Below are 26028 nucleotides of genomic sequence, written 5' to 3' on the forward strand. Positions count from 1 at the left end.
ACTTCGCAAAATGAAAGCAGAAACTCTTCTCTAAAATTCACTAACTGAGATGATTTTGATATTTTAGTAGATAATGGATACTGGTTATCACCACGTGTAAAGTTCATTTGGCTGTTTGGGATTTTTCTTGTTCTAAATTTCTTTAATTTGATTTACCACCAAATTTCAAGGGAAAGAATATAGAGCAAATAAATCTTACTTACTGAAGTAAGACATACTTGTCACAGTGACCCAATTGACATGAGGATGACTTATCCATCAAGGTGCCAGTCAAATATGAAATGTAGGTCAGTATGACCATCTTATGATGTATTGGTTGTTGTACTCTACATGTATTATAGATGCATACATTAATTATCTAATTTAATGATTCTAGCATGTAAGAGTTTGACAAATAAACTTGAAATGCAAAATGTAACCAGTCACAAATGTGTGAAATGCTACTTTTATGAAGGAGTTTGAGCAATCACTATGCTGTCTCACCATTTTCATGATTCCTGTTACAGTCATCAGCAAAAATACGTATGTATATACAAAATGATAGGTGCCATGAAACCCACTCCAAACTGTTGCCTTCAACCAAGGAAGAACACATTTGAAATTCAGAAAGGCTTTACACATCTATGATTTTTTTCTGTGCAGACAAAATATATAACCTTTATCTACATATCTCCTTACAAAACAACACAAAGATAGCACATCATATATATGTGTTAAAAATATAATGTACAAGTCTCAAAAAACATGTCTGAAAATACTGAATTATCAATGCTGAAACTATTGAATTAACAAGTCAGAAAAAATAAAATGTACAAATATGAAAATATTTACAAAGTTATTAAAAGAAGATAAAATATTTTTAATGAAAATATTCACAAGCAGCAAGATACGATCTATCTGTCTGTCTGTCTGTCCTCGGGAAATAGTTAATAATTATTACATAAGAACATTGCTAATGCCACCTCCCCCCTTTCCTATGAACACAACTTACACAGAGTGTGCACATTTGCACACATGCTATTTACATACATGTATCAAAAGATTTAATGTGTTTACACAAGTTTTAAAACAGGTATCCAAATTATTTCATCTTAGGTATAAAGGTCATGGCTTCTTTTCTGGTTTTTAAATTGCAGGCATCTTAGAAAGAGAGGAAACAATATTAATTGCTGCTGTTGTGGCCATATTGGTATCAGATTGGCAATATTTTCATTTAGGATTCACTAGATATCATATTTAGTTTTCTTCAGAGTGGCCACAGGTATCAGTGCATGCAAGTTGGAAAATCATCAAACAATCTATCTTACCCATGGTAAACATTTTCCCCTGGCTCCAATTTAAACAAGTCAATTCATTAAGATTTTTTCCTCCACATAATACGGTGAGGTTTACAATAATGAAATCTATTATCTATAAGACAGAACTGTAAAGTTACTTAGCAGACACAGAAAGCAACCAAGTTTCATTTCCCTATCTCAGTGGGCGTCATAAAGAAAGTGCAGAAAAGGAGTGAAATGAACGGTAAGATTGAAGATAACAAACACATATGGGTTGTGATCAAATTGAGATGCATAAATGTATTACGATTTAATTATGTACCAAACTAATATGAAGCACGAACAATACAAATCTTAAACTATTGACCTTTGACCTAAGTCTAGAGTATAAGACCTCACACATGCAATGTAACACATTTTCTATTGACGATCAATGCAATATGTTATCTTTAAAAATCTGTTAAATTAGCAAGCAAAAGAGTAATGACATTAAAAAATAAAATATCAACCTGTGACTTAGTACAGTGTGTCTCGAACCTTCCGCATCCGAGGCAGACACTCTAACCACTAGGCCACTGGAGTGTGTTAGGGTACTGCCAAATGCATCAAAACAACTACTGGACAGTGCTGCCCATCATATTAGAAAGATCTAACAGACAGTTGTAAAGATCTATTTTGCATATAATTACTGGTAGTTTATTCAGCTTAGTATAGCGTGTTAGTGTACCTTCTAATACATCACAACACCTAATGGAAAGTGCTACCTCGTACATACATCTATAGATGAAACATACCTAGTTCTGTTCTTTTTTATAGTGATCTATCGGAGTTCCACAGTTGAGGATGTCTTTGCTGCTTATCCTCATCTTCTTCAGCTTAGTACAGCATGACAGCGTATGGCAAAATATGTGACAAGAACTATGGGACAATGTAATCCCTGATATATTCAAGACTGTTAGTTCTGTCATATTAGAGAAATCTAAGACACAGTTGTGGAGGTCCATGTTGCTTATACTAAGTAACTCCAGCTTAGTACAATGTGTCAGTGACCTGCCTAAAACATCACAACACCCACTGGACAGTGTTACCCCTAACATATCCAGCTCTGTTAGTTCGATCATGTTAGAGAGATCTAAGAGACAGTTGTGGAGATTTGTCTTGTGTATCTTGAGCTTCTTCAGCTTAGAACAGTGTATCAGTGTACTGCCTAATACATCACAACCATTACTTGACATTGTAACCCCTAACATATCCAGACTTTTTAATTCTGTAATATTAGAAAGATCTAACAAACTGTTGTGGAGGTCTGTGTTGTATATCGTGAGCTTCTTCAGCTTAGTACAGTGTATCAGTGTCCTGCCTAATACATCACAACACCCACTGGACAGTTTTACCTCTGACATATCCAGCTCTGTTAATTCTGTCATATTAGAGAGATTTAACAGAAAGTTGTGCAAATTTGTCTTGCAAATCCTAAGTTTTTCCAGCTTAGTGCAGTGTATCAGTGTAGTGCCAAATTTATCACAATTTATGGACAGTGTTACCTCTGACATATCCAGGTCTGTTAGTACTGTCATTTTAGAAATTTTCAACAGACAATTGTGGAGATCTACCTTGTATATACTAAGTCTCTCCAGCTTAGTACAGTGTGTCAGGGTACTGCCTAATACATCACAACCACTACTAGACAACGTAACCCTTGACATAACCAGGACTGTAAGTTCTGTCATATTAGAGAGATCTAACAGACAGTTGTGTAGGTCTGTCTTGTGAATAATAAGGCTCCCTAGCTTAGTACAGTGTGTCAGTGTACTGCCTAATACATCACAACAACTACTGGACAGTGTTACCTCTGACATATACAAGCGTGTTAGTTCTGTCATTTTAGACAGATCTAATAGATAGTTGTGGAGGTCTGTCTTACATATCCAAAGTCTCTTCAACTTTGTACAGTGTGTCAGTGTACTGCCTAATACATTAGAACCACTACTGGACAGTGTTACATTTTCTAAAATTAAGACAGACAGAGAACATGACTCAGGCAGATGTAACTCACAGTTTAAATAACGCAGAGCAAGGTATGTCAGACCTGTAAGTCCTCTCAGATCTGCCCTGTCATCTGGAAATTGAATCCTTATCAGATCCAAGATTTGTAGGAAGGCCGGATTCCAACAGTGTAAGTCAAAGTTTTGTCGTTCTAGACAAAAACATGCTATATTTAATAGTACATTTTCTCCAATGACTTCTTCCTTGCATCTAAGGTAAATTGAGTAAGTATCAAATAATCTGGTTCTATTAATTGACAATAAAAATTCATTGTCCAGTTCCTCTTCATTCTCCATATCCAGCTCCTCTCCACTCCTCAACTTCTCCATTTCCAGTTCCTCATCATTCCTCAACCCATCCCACCTATCTCTGTACAATTCATTCAAATTTTCTAGCACATGGTTACCAAGCTCAGGCATGAGGCCAACAAGGAATACAATGATATTTTCATTCTGCTGCACGTCACTTAAATCTCCTATTGAAGAAATAAAGTTAGCTAGTTTGTCTGGACTGAAAATGAAGTACACTGCTGTGAGGAACTCTTGCACTGTTTTATGTAGGAAACTCACACTAAGTTTTCTATTAAGATATGACACTGAATCGGTGACTGACAATAAACCCAGCTTCAAGGACACATCCAGTATTTCCTCTCCCCTATCACCAAGGGCATTCAGCAATTTTGTCTCTTCAAATACCAGTGAGTTTTCCTTTTGATTGCTGAGCAAGAAGTGATGCGCAGCTCCACAAAGTGAAAGCAGAAACCCTTCTCCAAAATTCACAACCAGGGAAGTTTCAGATAATTTCCTTGGAAATGAAGAATGAGTATCGCCCAGTTTAAACCTCATCTGGCTGTGATTAGGATCTTTCTTGTACTTTTCCTTCAGTCGATCTGCCATCATATTTAGAAAAGAAATATAGAGTTCATGAAGCTTTCTTGGTAATGACCTTTTCTCATACCAGCAATGAGTCAAAAACACAAGGAGAAGGGGCACATGAATTAACTGTTTAGCTAAGTTGTTTTTTTCAATATCCTTTTCAAACTGTTGAATGACATTCTCATTTCTGTAACAATTTCTAAAAATATTCTCTGCAAATCTTATGGCATTTATCTCACTAAAGCCTTGAAGATCCAGCAGCAGGTCAATTTCAGTCTCCACTTGTAACTCCATGTGGGAAATTTTCCACGGCCTAGAAGAAATCAGAAAACAGCAATCTGGGTAGTCTCTATGAATGACAACATTTTCGATGAATCCAGCTTGTACAATCATCTCATCTAGGCCATCAAGAATGAACAATATTTTATCTCCATTCAGCCTCAACAAGGTTTCCAGGATACTTTTCATGGGTAAAAGACAACGCAGTTTATCACATATGGTCTCAATCAAATCTTTATCAACTGAAACCTCTCGAAGATTTATATAAAACAGAAGGTCAAACATCTTAAATATGGCTTCATCCCGAAAGGGACCATCTTGGGCAACTACTCTTCCCTCATGAGCACTGCACCATGAATGGAGAACTTTCCTACAGAAAGTGGTTTTTCCTAAACCTCCTTTTCCACGTAAATAAACTCGTTTCAACTTTGAACCTCTCCCATCCAGGAATATTTGTTTATAACTGGTGACCTTGACTTTGCTGTCTTGTTTCGTTTCAATGACTAAATCAACATAGACATTATCCATTTCAGGACATCTCATCATTTCATATATTGGGGACACCTGCACACACCTTAAATGTTTGTACAGTTTAATTAAATCCCCTCGAAGCCTGTTGATGTCTGCAAAGAGAATGAAATATCGTAAGGTTTTAAAATGTAAATATGCTCCTAGTTCCCATACTGTATTAAACTTTGTACATTTATTAGAGAAGGTAACATAAAACCTAAAATAAAGCAAAAGCAACATCACAACCACTCACTATGCTTAATAATGATGGTCATGTTAGATGGAAGATTGGCATCATCAGACTCAGTCAAACGACCTTTCATGCAAAGATCCTTTCTGTCACATTATCTTAAATTAACTATAGCAAACAGCAATTTAAGAGACATTACCTTTTTTTTAGTTTTTTGTTTTGAGTAATGGCAGCCATTTTGAGATCAGATTGGCATTATTTGTAAGCAACTAAAAGATGTTCAAGCAAAATTCTCCTTGTCAAGTTTGTCTGAAATTAATCCAGCAGTTTTTGAGTTAAATCAGTAACAACAAAACAGACAATGGATAATGTATGATGAATGCTTGGCCAAACCATACAGTCTGCATGCTTGCCTGGTATAAAATCCATATTAGTCCACAAGAGGCCACAGTGGGTCTGATAGTACTCACCTGGCTTAAATAATTGAACAGTTGACCATTTCACCAAGCTGACTTATGTAATATTCTAAGAACACAATCTATGTAAGCTATTTCCTACAGTTTATAACATTTACTTTTTCCAAAGATAGAGGCATAAGTAATAGGCATGGTCTCATGCTTCAATGAGTTGTCAAACATCTTGATAATATCAACCTATTTACTTTATTAATTCTTGATAACAAATACAATTCCCAGATCTAGAGAGGTAACAGACACAGCCCATATGATGCACATTCACTTCCTTGATAGATGTTGATCTCACTTACTGCAGAACCTGTTTAGACAATGAGAATAAAAATGAGCTTATCCCAATTTGGTCTTCAGAGTGGTGCAGGTAACACACCAATCATACAGAACCCAGACAATATATTGCCCTATTTACAATGTTTGATTCAAATTATTGAAATAAACAGTACATGCATATACTGCCTGAAAAGACTTTCTAAGAATTATAGATAAGACCATTTCTGATTCTTTTTAACTGCTGACTCCTAAAATCATTGCTCTCAAAAAAATACCAACAAAAAAAGACTTGCAAAGCAGCCACTGTGACAGTCATATTAAGATTAGAATGACTTGCAAAGCAGCCACTGTGACAGTCATATTAAAATTAGAATGACTTACAAATTAGCCACTGTGACAGTTATATTAAAATTAGAATGACTTACAAATTAGCCACTGTGACAGTCATATTAAATTTAGCATGACTTGCAAAGCAGCCACTGTGACAGTCGTATTAAAATTAGAATGACTTGCAATTAAGTAGCCACTGTGACAGTCATATTAAAATTAGAATGACTTGCAAAACAGCCACTGTGACAGTCATATTAAAATTAGCACTATTTATTTTAGGATCAACAAAATACTGTCAGACATCATTCAGCAAAAATCCCAAGTGAATACCAATGTCCATTCAGGGGTAGCAAAATTAAGATTAATTTTAAAGGATGTAACCTGTGGCCATATTACATGATAGATCAACATGATTTTCATTTAGGAACATGAAAGCATCATCATCATACACCATGTTGATACGATCATTCATAAAGGAGGAATCGCAACAGCTAGCTGTTCAGAATGACCACCATGGCAGTAATATATTTGATTCCTTTGAGACATCATTTACATAGTCTACATTCAACTAAGTCATAATGACAGAACCTTCCAATAAGAAGTAACACACACATTTTCAGATGGCTGTCATATGGCGTTTTCAATTAATAAGCACCATTTCAATTATTTACAGATACACATACCAATGATAATATCACCACATCAAAGATAGTTGTTAGAAGCAATTTGTATGTAGGGAAAAGCTGCTGGTATAGAAAACCTGATCCTAGATAATCATGCAACAAGTTCATTGACCACATGACTTTAGTAGCAGTCCAAAGTTATCTTCAGACCTATTAAAGAACTGTTCAAGTTCCATTTATATTTCCATTATTATTCATCATGCTGCATTTGTGTTCAACACTGCCATAAACATTTAACTAATCATTTCAATCATGTTCATTTCATTGTCTTGTTTGTGCTAATTCTACAGGTATATGCATTCATTCTAATTATGCTTAGAGTCCATTTTTATTTCACAGTTTCCGGGTCTATAACAATCTTAATCAATGACATGCAAGATCACTTCATTAACATACATTGCCTTTGCGAAATCCTGATGATGTTAGCCCATATTCCAAGTCAAATCAAAATCAGATGAGATGTATGACATTTAAGGTGGTAGAAAGCTCAGCCAATCAAACATAAGATCACTTCATTAGTATATGCATACAGCTTGCTCATTATCAAACTCATTAGATCCATGATGACATTAAGTAGATATTGCAAATCTGATCACAACTTGGTCAGAAGTATGGCCTTCCAACGTGGTCACCCCAACATACATAATGCTACATATCCCTATATTTTACTGCCTCTCCACCCCTCTATGTGTAGGAATATGTATTACACGAAAAGTTCTAGTGATAACCCCATAATACTAGCATCCAATCAAATGGAGTAGCATTAAAAGGATTATCAAATGATTTCAGCATCATGAAGTCAGATTGGCACTATTTTAGACATCTGACTCTCATTAAAGAAGGAGACACAATGACAAGGTTGTCAAACTGGCCATCATGGTATAAACTTAATTTTGTTAGATCAGCTTCATCTTCATTTAGCAACAAAAATATATTCCTCTGGGGAACTAGCCGTAAGAACATATGACTGCCAAAGGATCAACTCTCCTACCATTTTCATTCTGGACCTACTACAAATAGAAAAAGATGTTTTAGTGAAAACTCTATGCCCATTCAACCAGCTGTTCAAGAGGAGTGCTGATCAAAAAATATTTTCAAGATGGCTACCATGGCAGCCTAGTTGAAGGCCAGATTGGCACCGGTCTTATTTAGGACCAAATACAATACAACATGTAGGTTCATTATCTTACACTTATATTAGAAGTGAAGTTAAGTGTAGTTCAATGACATATACCAATGTAATTCTGGTATTAAGTGTAGTTCAGTTACGTATACCACTTTAATTCTGGCATCTCTTGTACCTCACAGATTGGGTGCCAACTCCACTATACAGACCCAAATTGACATCTACTTGCAACTTAGTGAATTACACATTCTAGCACAAATGAAATGGTCAATATACTGTGTATTGTTGTTGTTGTAGGGTTTAACTCTATTTTTCAGTACAAGATAGGCTATACATGGTGACCAGTATCAATGGTGGAGGAAGAACCAGGGAAATCCCCAAAAGAACTACTGACCCATGAGAAGCTATTGGCAAGCTTTCTCACATGAGATGGCAGTGATCCATAATGGTGAATACTTTAGATCACTCTTCACTCAGGGCCCAGGGGCCCTGAGTGGCCGACTGGTCTAAAGCACTCTCCGTTATGGATCACTGTCATTTCACCTCTGTCTGTGTGGGTTCGAGTCTAGGATTTGGCCAATGTGGGTATGTGAGAAAGTTTGCCAGTAGCTTAATCTCATGGGTTGGTGGTTCTTTCCAGGGTTTTCCCTGGTTCTTCCTCCACAATTAATACTGGCCGCCTATCGTATGCTGAGAAATGGCGTTAAACCCAACAACAACAACAACAGCACTCAGGGCCCCTATACTGTGTGTTATGTATGTAAGAAATCATTAGGTACAAATGCCACTTTAATAAGACCATTCATTTGTAAGGAGTAGCAATTAAAAGATTTTCAAGATGATCATAGATATGGCCATTTTTGGAAAACAGTTCAGCACTATATTCATTCAGAACTTACTTTATTTTAATGAAAACCCAGTGTCAGTACAGCTAATAATTCAAAAGTAAAGATAACCAATTTTTAAGATAGCCACTGTTTCCACCATTGCAAGTTTTATCAGGATGATTCAATTAGAACCAACTAGATATCTGAATAAGTCTTTTGGTGAAAATCACATGACAGTATGACCATCCATTCAAAAGATGAAGCAATAACAAGAGTTTCAAAATGGATATTGTAGTGTCTATACTGCATGTCCATCAGAAATCATGTTCATTGGGATCAACCCGACCTCAAGATAAAACTGTTCACCAAGTTTCATGACCTTCTTATTAGTCATTAAAGAAAGCTGTCAACCAGCAACTATTGGATGCTGTATGACAGACAATGATGGACACAGGTTGGATGCTGTATGACAGATAATGATGGACACAGGTTGGATGCTGTATGACAGACAATGATGGACACAGGTTGGATGCTGTATGACAGACAATGATGGATACAGGTTGGATGCTGTATGACAGACAATGATGGACACAGGTTGGATGCTGTATGACAGACAATGATGGACACAGGTTGGATGCTGTATGACAGACAATGTTGGACACAGGTAGGATGCTGTATGACAGACAATGATGGACACAGGTTGGAGCTGTATGACAGACAATGTTGGACACAGGTAGGATGCTGTATGACAGACAATGATGGACACAGGTTGGATGCTGTATGACAGACAATGATGGACACAGGTTGGATGCTGTATGACCGACAATGATGGACACAGGTTGGTTGCTGTATGACAGACAATGTTGGACACATGTTGGAAGCTGTATGACAGACAATGATGGACACAGGTTGGATGCTGTATGACACAATGATGGACACAGGTTGGATTCTGTATGACAGACAATGATGGACACAGGTTGGATGCTGTATGACAGACAATGATGGACACAGGTTGGATGCTGTATGACAGACAATGATGGACACAGGTTGGATGCTGTATGACAGACAATGATGGACACAGGTTGGATGCTGTATGACAGACAATGTTGGACACAGGTAGGATGCTGTATGACAGACAATGATGGACACAGGTTGGAGCTGTATGACAGACAATGTTGGACACAGGTTGGATGCTGTATGACAGACAATGATGGACACAGGTTAGATGCTGTATGACAGACAATGATGGACACAGGTTGGATGCTGTATGACAGACAATGTTGGACACAGGTTGGATGCTGTATGACAGACAATGTTGGACACAGGTAGGATGCTGTATGACAAACAATGATGGACACAGGTTGGAGCTGTATGACAGACAATGTTGGACACATGTTGGAATCTGTATGACAGACAATGATGGACACAGGTTGGATGCTGTATGACAGACAATGATGGACACAGGTTGGATGCTGTATGACAGACAATGTTGGACACATGTTGGAAGCTGTATGACAGACAATGATGGACACAGGTTGGAAGCTGTATGACAGACAATGATGGACACAGGTTGGATGCTGTATGACAGACAATGATGGACACAGGTTGGATGCTGTATGACAGACAATGATGGACACAGATTGGATGCTGTATGACAGACAATGTTGGACACAGGTTGGATGCTGTATGACAGACAATGATGGACACAGGTTGGATGCTGTATGACAGACAATGATGGACACAGATTTGATGCTGTATGACAGACAATGTTGGACACAGATTTGATGCTGTATGACAGACAATGATGGACACAGATTGGATGCTGTATGACAGACAATGATGGGCACAGGTTGGATGCTGTATGACAAACAATGCTGGACACAGATTTGATGCTGTATGACAGACAATGATGGACACAGGTTAGATGCTGTATGACAGACAATGTTGGACACATGTTGGATGCTGTATGACAGACAATGTTGGACACAGATTTGATGCAGTATGAAAGACAATGAGGACACATATTGGATGCTGTATGACAGACAATGATGGACACATGTTGGATGCTGTATGACAGACAATGTTGGACACAGATTTGATGCAGTATGAAAGACAATGACGGACATATATTGGATGCTGTATGACAGACAATGATGGACAAATATTGGATGCTGTATGACAGACAATGATGGTTCATTGCATAAGCTCTTTCAATCAATAGAAAACAAGTATGCAGTAAAACTTTAAAAATTAGCAAAAACACATGTTCACATTTTCATCAGTTTCAAGTATTCTGATGTTAAATGGAGATAAAAAAGTCAAAATCAAAACTGTGCTGTTATTTGTGTTATGTCAAGTATCTGAATTGATGTTTCATGTTATAAAAATGTTTCAACTTTTACTATCCTCACTTTTGCCGGATTATAACAAGACTGATTTAAATTTTTCAATGAATTCTTATGCAATATATGCAGTGAAAAGCAATGCAAATAACTTTGTCCTAAATATTTGCTTAGATATTGTGGTTTTATTTTTTTATTTTTGTTTTTTTTTCAATTTGCGATGGCTTTGTACAAAGCAAACAACATATTTTCATGGGTACTCAAATACTTAAATTCATGGATTTGCTTCCATGAAAGTTAGTATATTTCCAGGTAATTTATTTCACGTATTATCCTCTAAAAAATACCCACACACCCCAGAATACAAAAATAGCAAAAATCCATGCCAATTAAAGTGTGGTTGCAAGAACTATTAAAAAGACTATTAAGAAGAATACCATTGCCAAATCATAAACATGACAAAATTAGTCCCTCAGAATATGATTTTGCTCAAGTGTGCAATATCAAATGCAACTGACTCATCTATAACAAAGCCAAATGATGATTGTTTACTTGAACCACTGTACGTAGAGCTGCCCATTGGTATTATATTCATACACCATGGTGTTAACATAGGCTATAACAAAGCCAAATGATGATTGTTTACTTGAACCACTGTACATAAAGTTGCACATTGGTACATTCGTACACCATTTTGTTAACACAGGCTAACAAATGGTAAATTTCAAGGCATCTGGATATGATATTTAATATGTAATCCAAGACCAACAGACCTTTGTCTACTGTAATCAACAGACAGTGGAATATATCTTCATGTGTCAGCAAAACTCTTTAAAGTGTGAAGATGCTATCTAAACTGAACAACAATGAAATCATTAATTTGTGCTTGCCCAATGTAAAAACAAGCTTCAGCCATTTGAGTCAGGAATGAACCAACTAACATAAAGAATGAAAATCCTAATTCCTTAACAGCCAACTAGAGATCATAAAGTCTTCTGATGAAATACCAATAGTGATCTGACTTTCCATTCAACATGAGAAACAATAACGTGACTTTCAAGTGGGTTATTAATGTGGCCATATTGGATTACAGATTGACACTTATATGTGAGGTGATGGAGACCATATGAAGGAAGAATCATCTGCTACTGGGGAAGACACTAATGTCAACACTCACGCTGACTCATGCTACATAGTTTATTGCAGCTTACAAGAAAATGTCAGAAGTTGGACCTAATTATCCATGGTTCTGAGAAAGCCAAACTTGCATACATGCAATTTTGCAATTTTCGGATTATTTATGTGAGAAACCATGTGTGTACCATGAGACTTTATTAACAAAATGTTTATCCAATGGTTTTGTCCAAAAGCTGGTAAAGTGTAAACCTTTTTACTGTGCTGTGATTAATGTATATACAATGCATACAGTTTAATTAACATTTCCGATTCAAACAATGACTTCTAGGATTTTACAGTCTTGTTGTTCCTTGTGATTAAATAAGTTTAGATAAAATGAGATGTGTTTTCAGGAAGAATAAATTACTATGATTATACATTTAGATGGATTGCAATTGTAGTTCAGTTTTATATCACAATGAATTGCAGGGATTACTGTGTAATCTTTTTATAAAAATATTTTTGTGAGCAGTTTCACAAAATAAACATTAATTATATTTTTATTGATGGCCATATTGGATGCCAGACTGGCACCATTTCTTTAGATTCAACTAGACATATTGAAAAGTCTCTTGGTGAAACTGCATCTTGATATGACTATCCAATCTGGAGGAATTAGCAAAGAGATTTTCAAGATGGCTGTGTTAATTATAATGTTTGAAATCCAATCTGCACACATTTTGTTATTACCCACTAGTCCTTGGGATGAATGGAAATCCTCCAATTAGTTTAGGAGGAGTAACAATAAGAAACTTGTGATAGCAGACAGACTGACAATGGATAATGGATGACAGGCCATCCCATTAAATCTTCTGGTCCATACAGACCAGCAGGTTACAAACACATGTGAGAGATATATTATATATCACAGTATTAAAGATGAATTATCAAATGACTTCACTTGAATATGTTGCTGCATAAATATATCTTTGATTTAATTTTCAGCATCAAAGCAATTATTAACATATTTTCAAGACACCGAAACATATAGAAAAAATAAAAAATACCTTCTAGTTTGATTGATGACACAGTCACAGGTTCTGAAATCATAATTTATGAGTGTATTATTTAAGTGTCTTACTTTAGTACATGTACAATAGGATGGTATGAAGTTTATTATGAAGACGATGTACCTTATGACTTCACAATTGGAGATTTCCTATTTGGAGACAATGTTACTGTTATCTGTAATAGTAATCATTAGATATATTTAGTGTCCCAAACTGTAATATGCCCATTTTGTTTTGAATCTTTTTCACTACAAATAAGCAAACTGTTCAAGTATCACAATCAATATAGTATGAGGGTTCTCTATAGGATTTTGAAAGTTGCAGTCCAGGATTCCTTCTGTGAAAAACGTTGCAGTCCCAACCATAAAGATAGCATTCCAAATACCATTTTTTCCATTTTAATAATTCAGAGCATTATGTGTGTCTAGTTGGGTTACCAATATATATGTCATCAAACTGTTCATGCTGATTCATTGTGAGATACTTAATATTATAGATTGAAAAACTATGGCAACTGAGAATAGTGATAAGCATGATTGTGATTTTACATGTAGAACTATAAAAATGGATGTTACATGTAGAACTATAAAAATGCTCAATTGCTTAATATCTTGCTGTTCTTTATTTTTTGGTGCATAGAGAAGAAATTCAGGAAGAGATTACATTACATTATCTTATTCATTTATTTTATTGATTTACATCCATTTCAATACAATAATTTTGCAAAGACACAAAAAGAAATCAAAATGTCTTAATTTCATTCACTTTTTTCATTGCAACTTCAAGCAGCACCACACACCATACATGTTTCAGTTTTTCCTTAAACACACTTCAAGGCTTGTGTCCACTGCCATTCACAGTCATTACACCATATATTTTGGCCATATGACTTCACATGAGCATAGTACAAATTATACATTGTAATTAAATAGGAGTACCTAGATTACAGTATTGTAATTACAAATATGTATAAATGTTAATCAACTGTCACTAGAATTAGCATTTATTTTTTTAGTTTTCAAAATCTCACCAAACATTAACTACGTCCAATAGTTCCATAGTTTCTTTGGAATTAACCCCAAAACATGCAGTTGTAAACTTAGCTTTTTACTCATCCACAACATCCGTAGTCTTTGTCATTTATTTACGTGAACACTGTAGTGCTAAGACACCTGTGCATGTATTTCTTGTACATGTACAGGGGTTTGTGTGAAAGATGTTTGAAATGTTTGACTTCATTCTCTGGTGAAATTTGGAAATCTAAATTAAATTCTTGTTTAAGTGGCAGTCGATTAATTAATTTATATTGTGACCTATATATAATTACTATACAGTCTGGAACAAGTCTGAATGCATAAAGCTAACAATGTTTCATTGTTTTCTTATTTTACAAAAATGGGAATGTCCTATTAATTCCAAGGATCTCTGTCTTTATGAAAGAAAGCCCATTGACATTTGCAATATCGCACTAGACTTCAGAGAAAGTATGTAAAGTTACCACCAGAAAAGTACACGTATTATTATCTGAAAGTATAACTGTCCTTGACAAAGAAAAACAGCTACCTTATGGCAATGAACAAAGGTCTTATTCTTCTAACAAACAAAATAAGTCCCAAAATTGTTCCAAATACTGTATACAATAAAAATGAAAGTGTTAAAAACATGGTAGAAGGATTTAAAATAAAAAAGATGCAAAGTGTGCTGAGTGATGCTTATCAAAGTGGGGTGTCATTGCACAAGCGCATGTAATTATTCTTTCAAACAAATAATGACTAAGCATCAGCAATCAATTAACAGGTCCGTCAATCTATTTGCTATTAATTAACATATGCCACTTCACATAAATACCATTACAATCACTTGAACATTGTTTGATAACCTGCACAATATACGACTAATCAATGCTTTAAAAAAAAGGATGAAATAGATGTTCATGGATAAAATATACCTGAATACCAAAAAGTCTTCTTTTAGAATTTTCATGCATCCAAATATTAAAAGTATGCCTACTTTTTCACAGATTTGGCATTCCCGAGAACCCTGAATACAATATATCCATCTTGTTGTTTATATTTCATTTAATATAGTTTCCTTTCAGCTTATATTAAATGTACTTTTCTTAGTTTCTATTTCATGACTAAAGCCCATTAATTTCCTGTGCAAAAGTTATTCTTCTTGTCTAAAGCCACACTAATACCCATTAATTCTCTGCACAAAAGTTATTTTTCATGTCTAATGCCAAACCAAAGCCCATTAATTCTCTGTTAAGTTATTCTTCTTGTTTAAAGCCAAACCAATGCCCATTTATTCTCTGTACAAAAGTTATTATTTCTATCTAAAGCCAAACCCATGCTATTGAATTTCTTGTACAACAGTTACCCTTCTTGTCTAAAGCCACACCCATATCCATGAATTTTCTGTGGAAAAATTTGCTGTTCTCTCTCTTGCGACATAAATACTTGGTTGTTTGATGTATTATGATTGCTAATGGATGAGAGAGAGAGAGAGAGAGAGAGAGAGAGAGAGAGAGAAAGGGAGACAGAGAGAGCTACCAATGTTATATGATTGGTCCGTCTTGGGATCATCATTGAATCTGCTTTTTCTCATTTGTTCAGTTATGAATTCTTTTGCTTTCTTTAAATGATCCAATACAACTATATATTGACTAATTTCCAGCGCCTTCTCCAGATGTTGATATTTTCCAACTCCCAGGACTCCTCTCTCCTCCATCAAATTAAAGACATCTATAGGATCTTGCTTTACCCTAGATAGCCTTCCCAAAGGAAGCGTGTCACACACCAAGCAACGGATGAAATTTTTGTACGTTGAATCACTGGGGTCCATCATATCACTCAAGTCCATCAGAAGAGAGTTGTGTAGTAGTTGCACATCACTAGAGACTGACGCCATTCTTACATCAGATAATACAACTTACTTCCATGAGATGACTTAGCAAGTTTCATAACACATGAAAAATAATAGCTACACAACATAGTAATTTAACCCTCCAATATGCAAAATAAACTTCTCCATTCCTAAGTGTTTTTTGTTTTTTTCAAGCATTACATCTGAATTGTTCTTTAAATATGGATCATATGTTCTACCCAATATATTCTGCCACTTGAACACTTTCTGCAATTTCATAGCAGTAACTTATATTACATTGTCCTCACTCATTTCTATTTTTATTGAGGCTGTAATAATTTCTATTGTTATTGAGAATGTATTAATTTATATTCTTATTGAGAATGTACTAATTTATATTGTCATTGAGAATGTACTAACTTCTATGGTTATTGAAAATGTACTAATTTCTATGGCTATTGAGAATGTATTAATTTATATTCTTATTGAGAATGTACTAATTTATATTGTCGCTGAGAATATTAATTTCTATTGTTATTGAGGCTGTACTAATTTCTACTGTTATTAAGGTTGTACTAATTTCTATTGTTATTGAGAATATTAATTTCTATTGTTATTGAGGCTGTACTAATTTCTATTGTTATTGAAAATATTAATTTCTATTGTTATTGAGGCTGTACTAATTTCTATTGTTATTGAGGTTGTACTAATTTCTACTGTTATTAAGGTTGTACTAATTTATATTGTTATTAAGGTTGTACTAATTTCTATTGTTATTGAGACTGTACTAAAAGGAAATGAGCAGGATCAATCAAGATACTCGTGTGCTTGCATGATCCAATGCAGATTATGTTCCTCTTGTGAATATGTATACAACATCTATTCATGATCAACACAGTGAGTCAAGCAGCTTCAAATATGATTTCCATTTTTGGTTCCATGGCAAAAATCACCACAAATATATCTGGTTCTTTGACATATGGCAAATCACCATATATGTATCTTGTAAATATAGCAATCATGTCTTCAAATGAAACTAATGTACTAAGTCAAATGACTTTTCGTGAAAGGATTTTCCAGTTCTACCTCCTATGTAACTCCACTATTCCAAGCACGATTCATCTATTAGAGTTATGTATCTTTAACCAATATGGAGTCTTCATCCATCACAGACAGGTATGGTGAACCAGCCTGGAGTCTTTATCCTTCACAAACACAAATTATGAACCAGCCTGGAATATTCATATCATTCACAGATAGGTATGGTGATCCAGCCTGGACTTTTCATTAGTGGTGCCTCTCTTAAGTACTGCAAATGAATAATAAATGTGATGACTGTTAAATTCCTTATTCCAGCATGCAGCTGGGGGGAGGGGAACACTCGAGGCTAATAGCTCATTATATCTAAATATCAATGGTGTGCCCACAAATAAAAAATAACATTCCCCTAGAATAAAGATATCTGCAATTAAGTATGCAAACTATTGAGATATATGTCGTTTCGGACTCTGTCAATAATTTCTGAGCTAATGGTAATTGAAGATGTTCGTTACCTTATGTACAAAGAATTTCTAATTGCTTTAGGAATTTAACGTTATTTCATTTTGACCCAAAACTTAACTTTGCAATGAATTTTTAAAAAAATGTATTAGTAAACGCATCACGTGCTTGTTTCTGGACAGTATTTAAGAGTATTTGGGCAGTATTTGGGTAGCATTTGGGTGTAGTTGGGTAAATCGTGCCACCCGGTACATCACAGGAGTCTGACATTTTATCAATAAAGTACGATGAAATCTCTAACACGAAATTACCTTATCAGTACTATAAATGTATAGTGCCGATAAGGTGATTTCGTGTTGTCAGTGATTTCATCGTACTTTATTAATAAAATGTCAGACTCCTGTGGATTCATGCAATTCTATTATAGTCCAATACAAGTACCTGTGCATTAAACCCATGTACGAGATACGGTAAGTGAATAATAATTATAAACTATTGTAAATAAATACAAAAACATAAAATAAATAAATAAATAAAAAGAAATAAAGAAATAAATACAAAACTGTTACCCATCCTAAGTGCCTCAAGCAGTAACATAATACGGCATAATCGTGAACCGTGGAGGGAGAAATCGAAAGTAGAAAAGTTAACGACGTATTCGTGCTGAGAAATCTGCTAACAAGCACAGTTTTACTTTTTTTGATAATATTTCGTCTAATTAGTTTCTCTCAATTAAGACCGAGTCAATATTAATATTACAGTTTGACGTATTTCGCTAATTTAACTCATTTACACGCCCAAAGACCTCTATGTACACGATGATCGGATGTTGATAATCTTAGATTAAGAAAACATGCTGGATTTTATAACCGGTCGAAATATTTACCGGAACAACGTGGAACAAACAAAACATTCCGGAACATCCGAAAATACCGGAACAAAAATAGATCAATAGTCCAAAAATACTCAGTATTCTATTGTTTTCTCACATATATGTTAATTACAATTAGTCTCAAAGTAATTTGGCGTAATGTTTTATGATTTATTCGAAACATTTATACGTGTATAATAAAACTGTCCAAAAGTTCGCTAGATTTTTTTTCTCAAGGAAAATATAATTTTATATATTAAACTATTGAGCATTAATTTATAAATGAAACGGGGTAAATTAGCCCTGTAACAATTCCATGCAAGTGGTCCTTTTTAGATATTGTGAAAGAAACACATGCCATAAATCTGCTTGAGCAACATTATGTACACAGAAGTTTTGTAGGTTTGTCTATTTTATGTATCACACGAAATGACGACAAGATTCATCTAAATCATCTACATATTCTCTATCAGTTTCTATTAACAGCTTTTTCCAAACTTCATGAGTTCTGGTGTTTTTTTTTATAAAACCGCTTACTTAGGTGGCAATGGACAGATTCGTAAATTGGCCACTGTCAAATTTCTTAACGTGAGGCTATGCTGTGACTTTTCTTTTCACACATTATTAATTGAAGATATGGATATACTTGTGAATTATATATTTTAGGCTTGTCTTGTTCTTGAAATTTATGTGAAGCATGTACACCTCCCACAGTTACTTTACAGTATGTAGACAGTAAAATACCAATAGTCGGCTAGGAAGAAGAGCTAGCCAGCCATAGCAGTATATAGGTGGGGTCACGGCAAGTAGAATATCTCAGAAACGGCATGGATGGCAACTACTCTGAATTCCATCAAGCCGTTTAGTATACAATGTTTCTCAGAATTATCACCTTGGAAAAGGGTGTGTGTTTGCATTGTGGGCATCACATGGTGTCAGAAATGATCTTCGGACGTGAAAAACGCAGGTAAAAATTTCGGGTTGGGATGCATACGATTATTTTGCCATAAACTCCCTTGACTTCTCTGGTCAAGTGAATAATATTCTTATGCTTTAATTTAATATAGATATCTAAATATATTGTTTGTTTTTTTTACCTCACCTGTGTATATTTTTTTAATGATTTTTTTCTTTATATATATACTAGGCTGATGAATCCTGCATTAAATTTGTTCATGAAAAATGCTCCTTGTATCTTTAGCGGCAATGGTGGATAGTGCAATTCTTTCTTCATGCAGGTCACCTCTTCTATTGCTCTTAGACAACACTATTTCGAGTTTAATCTGGTTCCCTGATTCGTATAATGATCCCTGTGTTGTACTCCGCTGTGGTGGTGCTCTACAGTTACCTATTTTGCATAGGGTTGAGTTTTGAAGAAAAAAATTCCTCGGTTTTTCTCACTCATTTTACTGGCTTTTTATAACCAAACCTTGTACTTGTAGGTATTTTAACATCCTTTATTTGGGGATGTGATTGGTTGGTTTAATATGGGTTATACAGTGTACATATTGTCCTTCAAATTTGCATCTATCAAAATCTGCTAAATCCGCTTCGTCATTTTCACCTCTAAGACTTCAGGGGTAAACTAAAAAAAAGAGCCAATAACTTTTTACATTTTATATATTAGGTAATTCACAACAGTGCATTTTTATAGGCTGATATTGTCTAGTCTGGTAAAATTCGTTTTTCATATTTTAATTACTGCCAAATATATTGTACATTGGACTAATTCAGACTGATATTTTAGCCGTCCACTCGACGTTGAAATACTGTACATCCTCTCCGTCTGTCTTCATATCACACCGAACATTCACGCCGTTCGAGTCATCATCAGGATATATTGTGTAAATTCCTGTAGTATTCTGTCCTGCGCACATAATTTCTTGACAGTTTATCGGCCTTTTGCCTGTCGGACATTAAAAGAGGATCTGCGAATTGAAAATGAATATTTGAAACGTTCTTTACATTGAACAAGATAAAGTCATGTCGTACAGAGCAACAACGGCATTGGTCCACCTAGGCGTGTACGGATCAATTCCAGTCGCAAAACACCATGATGTTAGCATATTCATAAATATAAATATCTCAGACACAAGCTCGTGTTTTACTCTTGATGCCTAACTTGACCTTATCTCTGACAGAAACTCAGCTGAGATGAAATTTACAGACTGCACATTTAATGTTTCATTAGTGTAAATGTGCACAAAAGTGGATCACTATTATGTCGGCACGTACAGTTTGCATAAAACATGGGGATTAAGATGGCTTTCAACCATTATACATTTTTTTCCTTCAATTTTCGGTTTATTTATTTTGGTGGCATTTTTGAAGAAGACATTTGGTCGCCATTAATGACCCACTTTAATTATCCCGGGCACAAATATTTTCCCACAAAAGCATCTGCCCACTCCATCAACAACTATTTCTGGTGTGTGTGTGTGTGTGTGTGTGTGTGTTTGCTCTTGTTGAACGTGATGCCTGGTACCTAACAGTTTAGTCATGCCTAATAAATGTATCAAACTTTTGTAATGAAAACATCAATTTATACATTTTCAATCAAAACATGATAGCAATATATTCATAGCGGTAACCAGATAGTATACACTTTAATCGTTGGGTATACTTGCACAGAACTAAACTTTAGCACCTGTTCGCCGTAAACAAGTAAGTAGTGAATGGGGACGATTCAGCGACAAAGGGACTTTAATGTTAAAATAGTGAGTTTGCCTTATGGCGACAATGGAAATTTAACATGGGGAGCACAGGATAGGCATTATAGCAACAAGGGGAATTTAACATGGGAGATACAGGACTGGCATTATAGCGACAAGGGGAATTTAACATGGGAAGCACATGATATGCATTATAGCGACAAGGGGATTTTAGTGTTAAAATGGGGGTTTGCCTTATAGCGACAATGGAAATTTAACAGGGGAAAATTGTGAATGTCTTATAGCGACAATGGGAATTAACATGGGAATATATATTGGGCCTATATAGCGACAAGGGGAATTGAACATGGGAATATATGGTGGGCCTATATAGCGACAAGGGGAATTGAACATGGGAATATATGGTGGGTCTATATAGCGACAAGGGAAATTTAACATGGTGGGTCTGTATAGCGTTATGGAACATGAGAGATTTATAGAACACAGATAATAGACAACAGACATATAAAAAAAAGAAATGTAGGCATGAAAGGGAATCTCTTTTCGAGGCATGGGAGTGGTCCTGAAAAGGGTCTTTGGTTTTATGTTAACATACCATACGTTAACACAGAGAGCACTGCTTAGGTCTTCTTCTTGTCCTTAAACTCTGTCTTACTTTGGGACCGTACATCATCACTCTCTTTAACCAAACTTGTCTTTCTACGTAGATTCTTCTTTTCCACACACAGGTATCCGTCGTCTTGACAAATGTCCACGTAGATCGGACGTACATCGGTAAGTCCGTTCTAAACATCATTGAAGACACAAGAGTAGAGGATTCCACGTCGGTCCACATCTTGGTGACGAGAACAGGTGAAGATATGTAGCGAACTGCGAGTATTTATAGGGAGAGGGAGGATCGAAATGGATTGAGTTGATTGACCAATCCAAACACGCGTTACAAAATTCAGTCACCATTCGTCCAATCGGAAAAGAGCAGTCCTTGACGTCACATTCCCTATATAGAGACACTAGCGTTTGTGCGCAGTCAATCCATGCGACACAGTGAGCATAAACACGACGGAAACTCAGAAGAAAATGAATTGGGGTGCACCGACCGTTGAGACTACCCAAGTGAACCCGGACTTACTTCCAGAAGAGGTGAATTGGGATTTTGTGGATTTTCTTTCGCAAGAATTTGTTCCTGAACCAGTACCTTCGTCACCTTCTCCTTCTTTACCACACGTGGAGAATTTTAAACAGAGACAGAAAGAAGAATTGGAGAAATTTATACAACAGCAAAAGGAAGCGGAACAAGCTTTTCTCCTACAACAGCAAGAAGAAGAGGTAAGAAAGAAACAACAAGAAGAAGCAGCCAAGAAACAAGAGGAGGAAAGTCAAACCGTCACGGTACTGTTAGAAATTTTAGCAGAGTTAAGAAGTCTGAAACAAATGTATCAGACTTCTTTATTACGACCGATGAGAAAAAGACCTTCCCGAGCTAAACAATCCAACCATGTGACAACACCTACCATACCACCCTTAATAATTTCTACCAAATCACCATCATCGACAGTACGCAGTCCAGAAGTAGGCCTTGGCCGTGGCAAAGGCTTAAGACAGTTAAAGTTGGTTGCTTCCTAAGTTTGTTGTTTAAAACCCACCAAGACCCAAAGGCCCTTTTCAGGGCCACCCATGTCTCTTGAAAAGAGATAGTATTTCAATAGCCAACATCAATTAAAACTCAAAACTCCCTTTCTTTACCCTTATAGTACGTGTGAATGATTGAGTGCGTGAGTGTAGATTCTTATTCTAAAAATCAAAACCAAGAGACACTTACGTTTTATAAACTGTTTATTCTGGTACAAATTTTACAATCTAATTCACAACACCACATAGCACTTTAAAAAGTTCATAGACTTCTTCTTTTTCTTTCTTCACCCTCTCTTTTTTTAAATATCTTCACTTTCACAGCTTTTTCCTCCTCTTCATTTTCACTTTCTTCCCTTCTTCTTTTTTCTCCTGTTTCTGTTTCTTCACCTGTCTGCTTTCATCCTCTTCTTCCTCTCCATCACTCCCCTCTTCTTCTTGCTCCTGTTGTTTCTTAGGGCAAACTGGAGACCAATGGACCAATGTCCTTTTTCTTGACAATGATAACAGGTATCTTGACTTTTGTCTCTTTTAACCCCTATTTTTTTGTGGGTTTTTTTGACGGTCTGGACACTTTGAAGACCAATGCCCTTTCTTCTGACAGATATAGCAAGTATCTTGACTTTTATCTCGAAAGAAGGGTGAGTAGTCCGTCGGCTGGTCTGAAGAAAATTTTCTGATGACCCCTCGCAAAGCTCTGATGAAAAGTTCGATTTGTGTAGCCTCGTCCATGTTCTGCTCGGTTTGAGAGTGAAATAAATAGTGGAAGGACAAGACACACACCCTTTATATACGCTGGTCTGTCATGGATATAAAGTACCCATGGTGTTTAAACTTTAGTCATTTGACCTTTCTGCAGTCAAGATGAAACGATCCAATTCAATAGAGAAGAACGGAGAAGAAGAACGTAAGAGAAAGAAACGTGATCTATCGCCTCGTACCATTGCTGAAGTCTTGGCACAAATTCATGCCAGTGATTTTGAAGAGGACATGAGTGAACCAGAATCCAAACCCAGAGAGTCTGCACCTAGCCCAAGTTCACCACCCTTAGTCAACCCTGAAAAGCACTATCACATTCGAGAGACGGAAAAGCGCACCTCTAGAAAATTTAGAACCACGGCTTACAAATACACGGTGAAGTTTAAAGATTTCAAGTCCGACGTACCACTGGAGAAAGCAGAAGAGTTCATCACCGAGATGTGGGATTCTTTGCTCACCACACTGAAGCGACAATGTCAACCCAAAGAAGACGATCGCTTATGACTTTCCATACAACACGACGGCTTGAAATCCCCTGTTTGGATCGAGTTTAGTAACCCTGCAGAATTGACCCTTTCCAAAGTCATGGACAAGATTCAACACGTGCAACAATCCAATGACAAGTTTGACATCACCGATCGAAAAGCCACACTGGACATGACCCACGTCTCTCCTCCTCAAGGGACCGGAAAACGCAGAAAGGTGTTATTGGTTAACGACCTTCGCAGCACCAAAAAGAGCCTCTTCCAAATTCACAACCCTCAAGACTACGTGTGTTTAGCCAGGGCTATTGTGGTGGGACGAACCAATGTCAACAAGAACGACACGGCAGAATGGAAAAGAGCCTGGAAAACTATTCAACAATCGGACCGAGCCAAACAACGAAGTGAAGCAGAACTCCTTTTACAACAAACCGGCCTGTCCAAAGACACACCCTGTGGCATTCCTGAAATGCAAAAATTGCAAGATGTCCTAGCTCCACGCTACCCCTTGAAAGTGCACCCTCAAGAAGCGCGCGGATCTCTGTTGTTTCGAGGGAAAGACTTTAAGGATGGAAAATACATTCATGTCTATCATCACGATGAACATTTCGATACCATTACCAGTATCACCGCATTCCTGGGATACGGTTATTACTGTGAGAAATTTGACTATGGCAATAACAATCAAGAGCAACACAAGCATTGTGGATCGAAATGCTCAGGATGTTTGGCCTCTCAACCCTGTCTGGACGAAGGACAAGAACGAGTGCATTGCCCTACTTGTCAGCGCACTTTTGTCAGTCCAGCCTGTTACCAACAACATCTGAAGATGCAAGGTTCACAGCAGAAAAGTGCATGTCAACTTCTGAGATTGTGCCCTACGTGTGGACAAGGCATACGTACCAATAGTGCCAAGTTTCACGTATGTCGAGGAAAGAAACGATGTCACATTTGTCACCAATTTGTGGACTTGGAACACGAATCCTACATGCAAAAATACCAACTTCAGCAAGAGGAAAATAAGGTCCACAAGAAGAAAGGGAATTTCATCTTTTTCGATTTTGAATGCATGCAAGAGACCGGCATTCACATTCCTAATTTCTGCGTGGCTCACCAAGCGTGTGAAAAGTGCATCCAAGAACCTATATTTAGTCATTGCCCTCACGGCAGTAAGATTCCTGGAGGGCGTGAAAAAATCTTTCGAGGACCGAACACGCTAGCCGATTTCGCTCGATGGATCTTAGACCCCATCGACGAAACATGGAGCCAAGAGGACATCGAACGTTACGGAGATTGTCATTGCCATGCCACAGTGATGGCCCACAATTTCTCGGGATACGATGGACAGTTTCTTCTCAGATACTATACGGAACAAGGTACCGAACGTCCTAAAGTCACTTTAAACGGAGCCAAAATCATTTTCATGCAAGTGGGACAAGTACAGTTTAAAGATTCAATGAGTTACTTGGCCACGCCTTTGAGTCGAATGCCTAAAACGTTTGGAATGACAGAAATGACTAAAGGGTATTTTCCTCACTTTTTCAATACCGAAGCCAATCATCATGCCGTTCTACCCCATTTGCCTGAGGCTCACTATTACGACCCCGACAACATGCGTACCGAACAACGAGAAGCCTTCTACGCTTGGTACCAGGCCCATGCCTCCGACCCTTTTTACTTTCAGGAAGAAATGTTAAAGTATTGTCGTTCCGACGTGGACATTTTACGACGTTGCTGTGGAAAATTTCGAGAACTGTTCATGGAACACGGAGGAGTCGATCCTTTGAAAGAAGCTTGCACCATTGCCAAGCATGTTCCTTAGTGTACCGACAACAA

The 26028-nt window shown here is 36.5% G+C and overlaps 1 protein-coding gene across 1 annotated transcript; it reads right to left on the bottom strand.

The window, feature by feature from the left end:
- Positions 1 to 255: 255 nt before the first annotated feature.
- LOC149771176 (uncharacterized) lies at positions 256 to 18605 on the bottom strand. The gene is made up of 4 exons (XM_089948773.1): positions 18349 to 18605; positions 15967 to 17588; positions 13412 to 13444; positions 256 to 5100 (listed from the first exon to the last, which is right to left on the bottom strand). The coding sequence occupies exons 2-4, from the start codon at positions 16322 to 16324 to the stop codon at positions 2072 to 2074; spliced, it is 3420 nt and encodes a 1139-aa protein (XP_089804899.1). The 5' UTR covers positions 16325 to 17588; positions 18349 to 18605; the 3' UTR covers positions 256 to 2071.
- Between the last annotated feature and the right edge of the window lie 7423 nt (positions 18606 to 26028).

The sequence above is a fragment of the Sinohyriopsis cumingii genome, unplaced genomic scaffold, assembly GCF_028554795.1.
Source record: "Sinohyriopsis cumingii isolate HCF-2022 unplaced genomic scaffold, ASM2855479v2 utg002078l, whole genome shotgun sequence".
NCBI classification, from domain to species: domain Eukaryota; kingdom Metazoa; phylum Mollusca; class Bivalvia; order Unionida; family Unionidae; genus Sinohyriopsis; species Sinohyriopsis cumingii.

Coding starts and splice junctions, on each gene's coding strand:
- LOC149771176 (XM_089948773.1), bottom strand. CDS start 16,324: ATGGCGTCAGTCTCTAGTGATGTGCAACTACTACACAACTCTCTTCTG. Junction 13,445..15,966: donor GGACCAATCATATAACATTG/GTAGCTCTCTCT, acceptor TTATGATTTCAG/AACCTGTGACTGTGTCATCA. Junction 5,101..13,411: donor GTCATCAATCAAACTAGAAG/GTATTTTTTATT, acceptor TTCTCTTTGCAG/ACATCAACAGGCTTCGAGGG.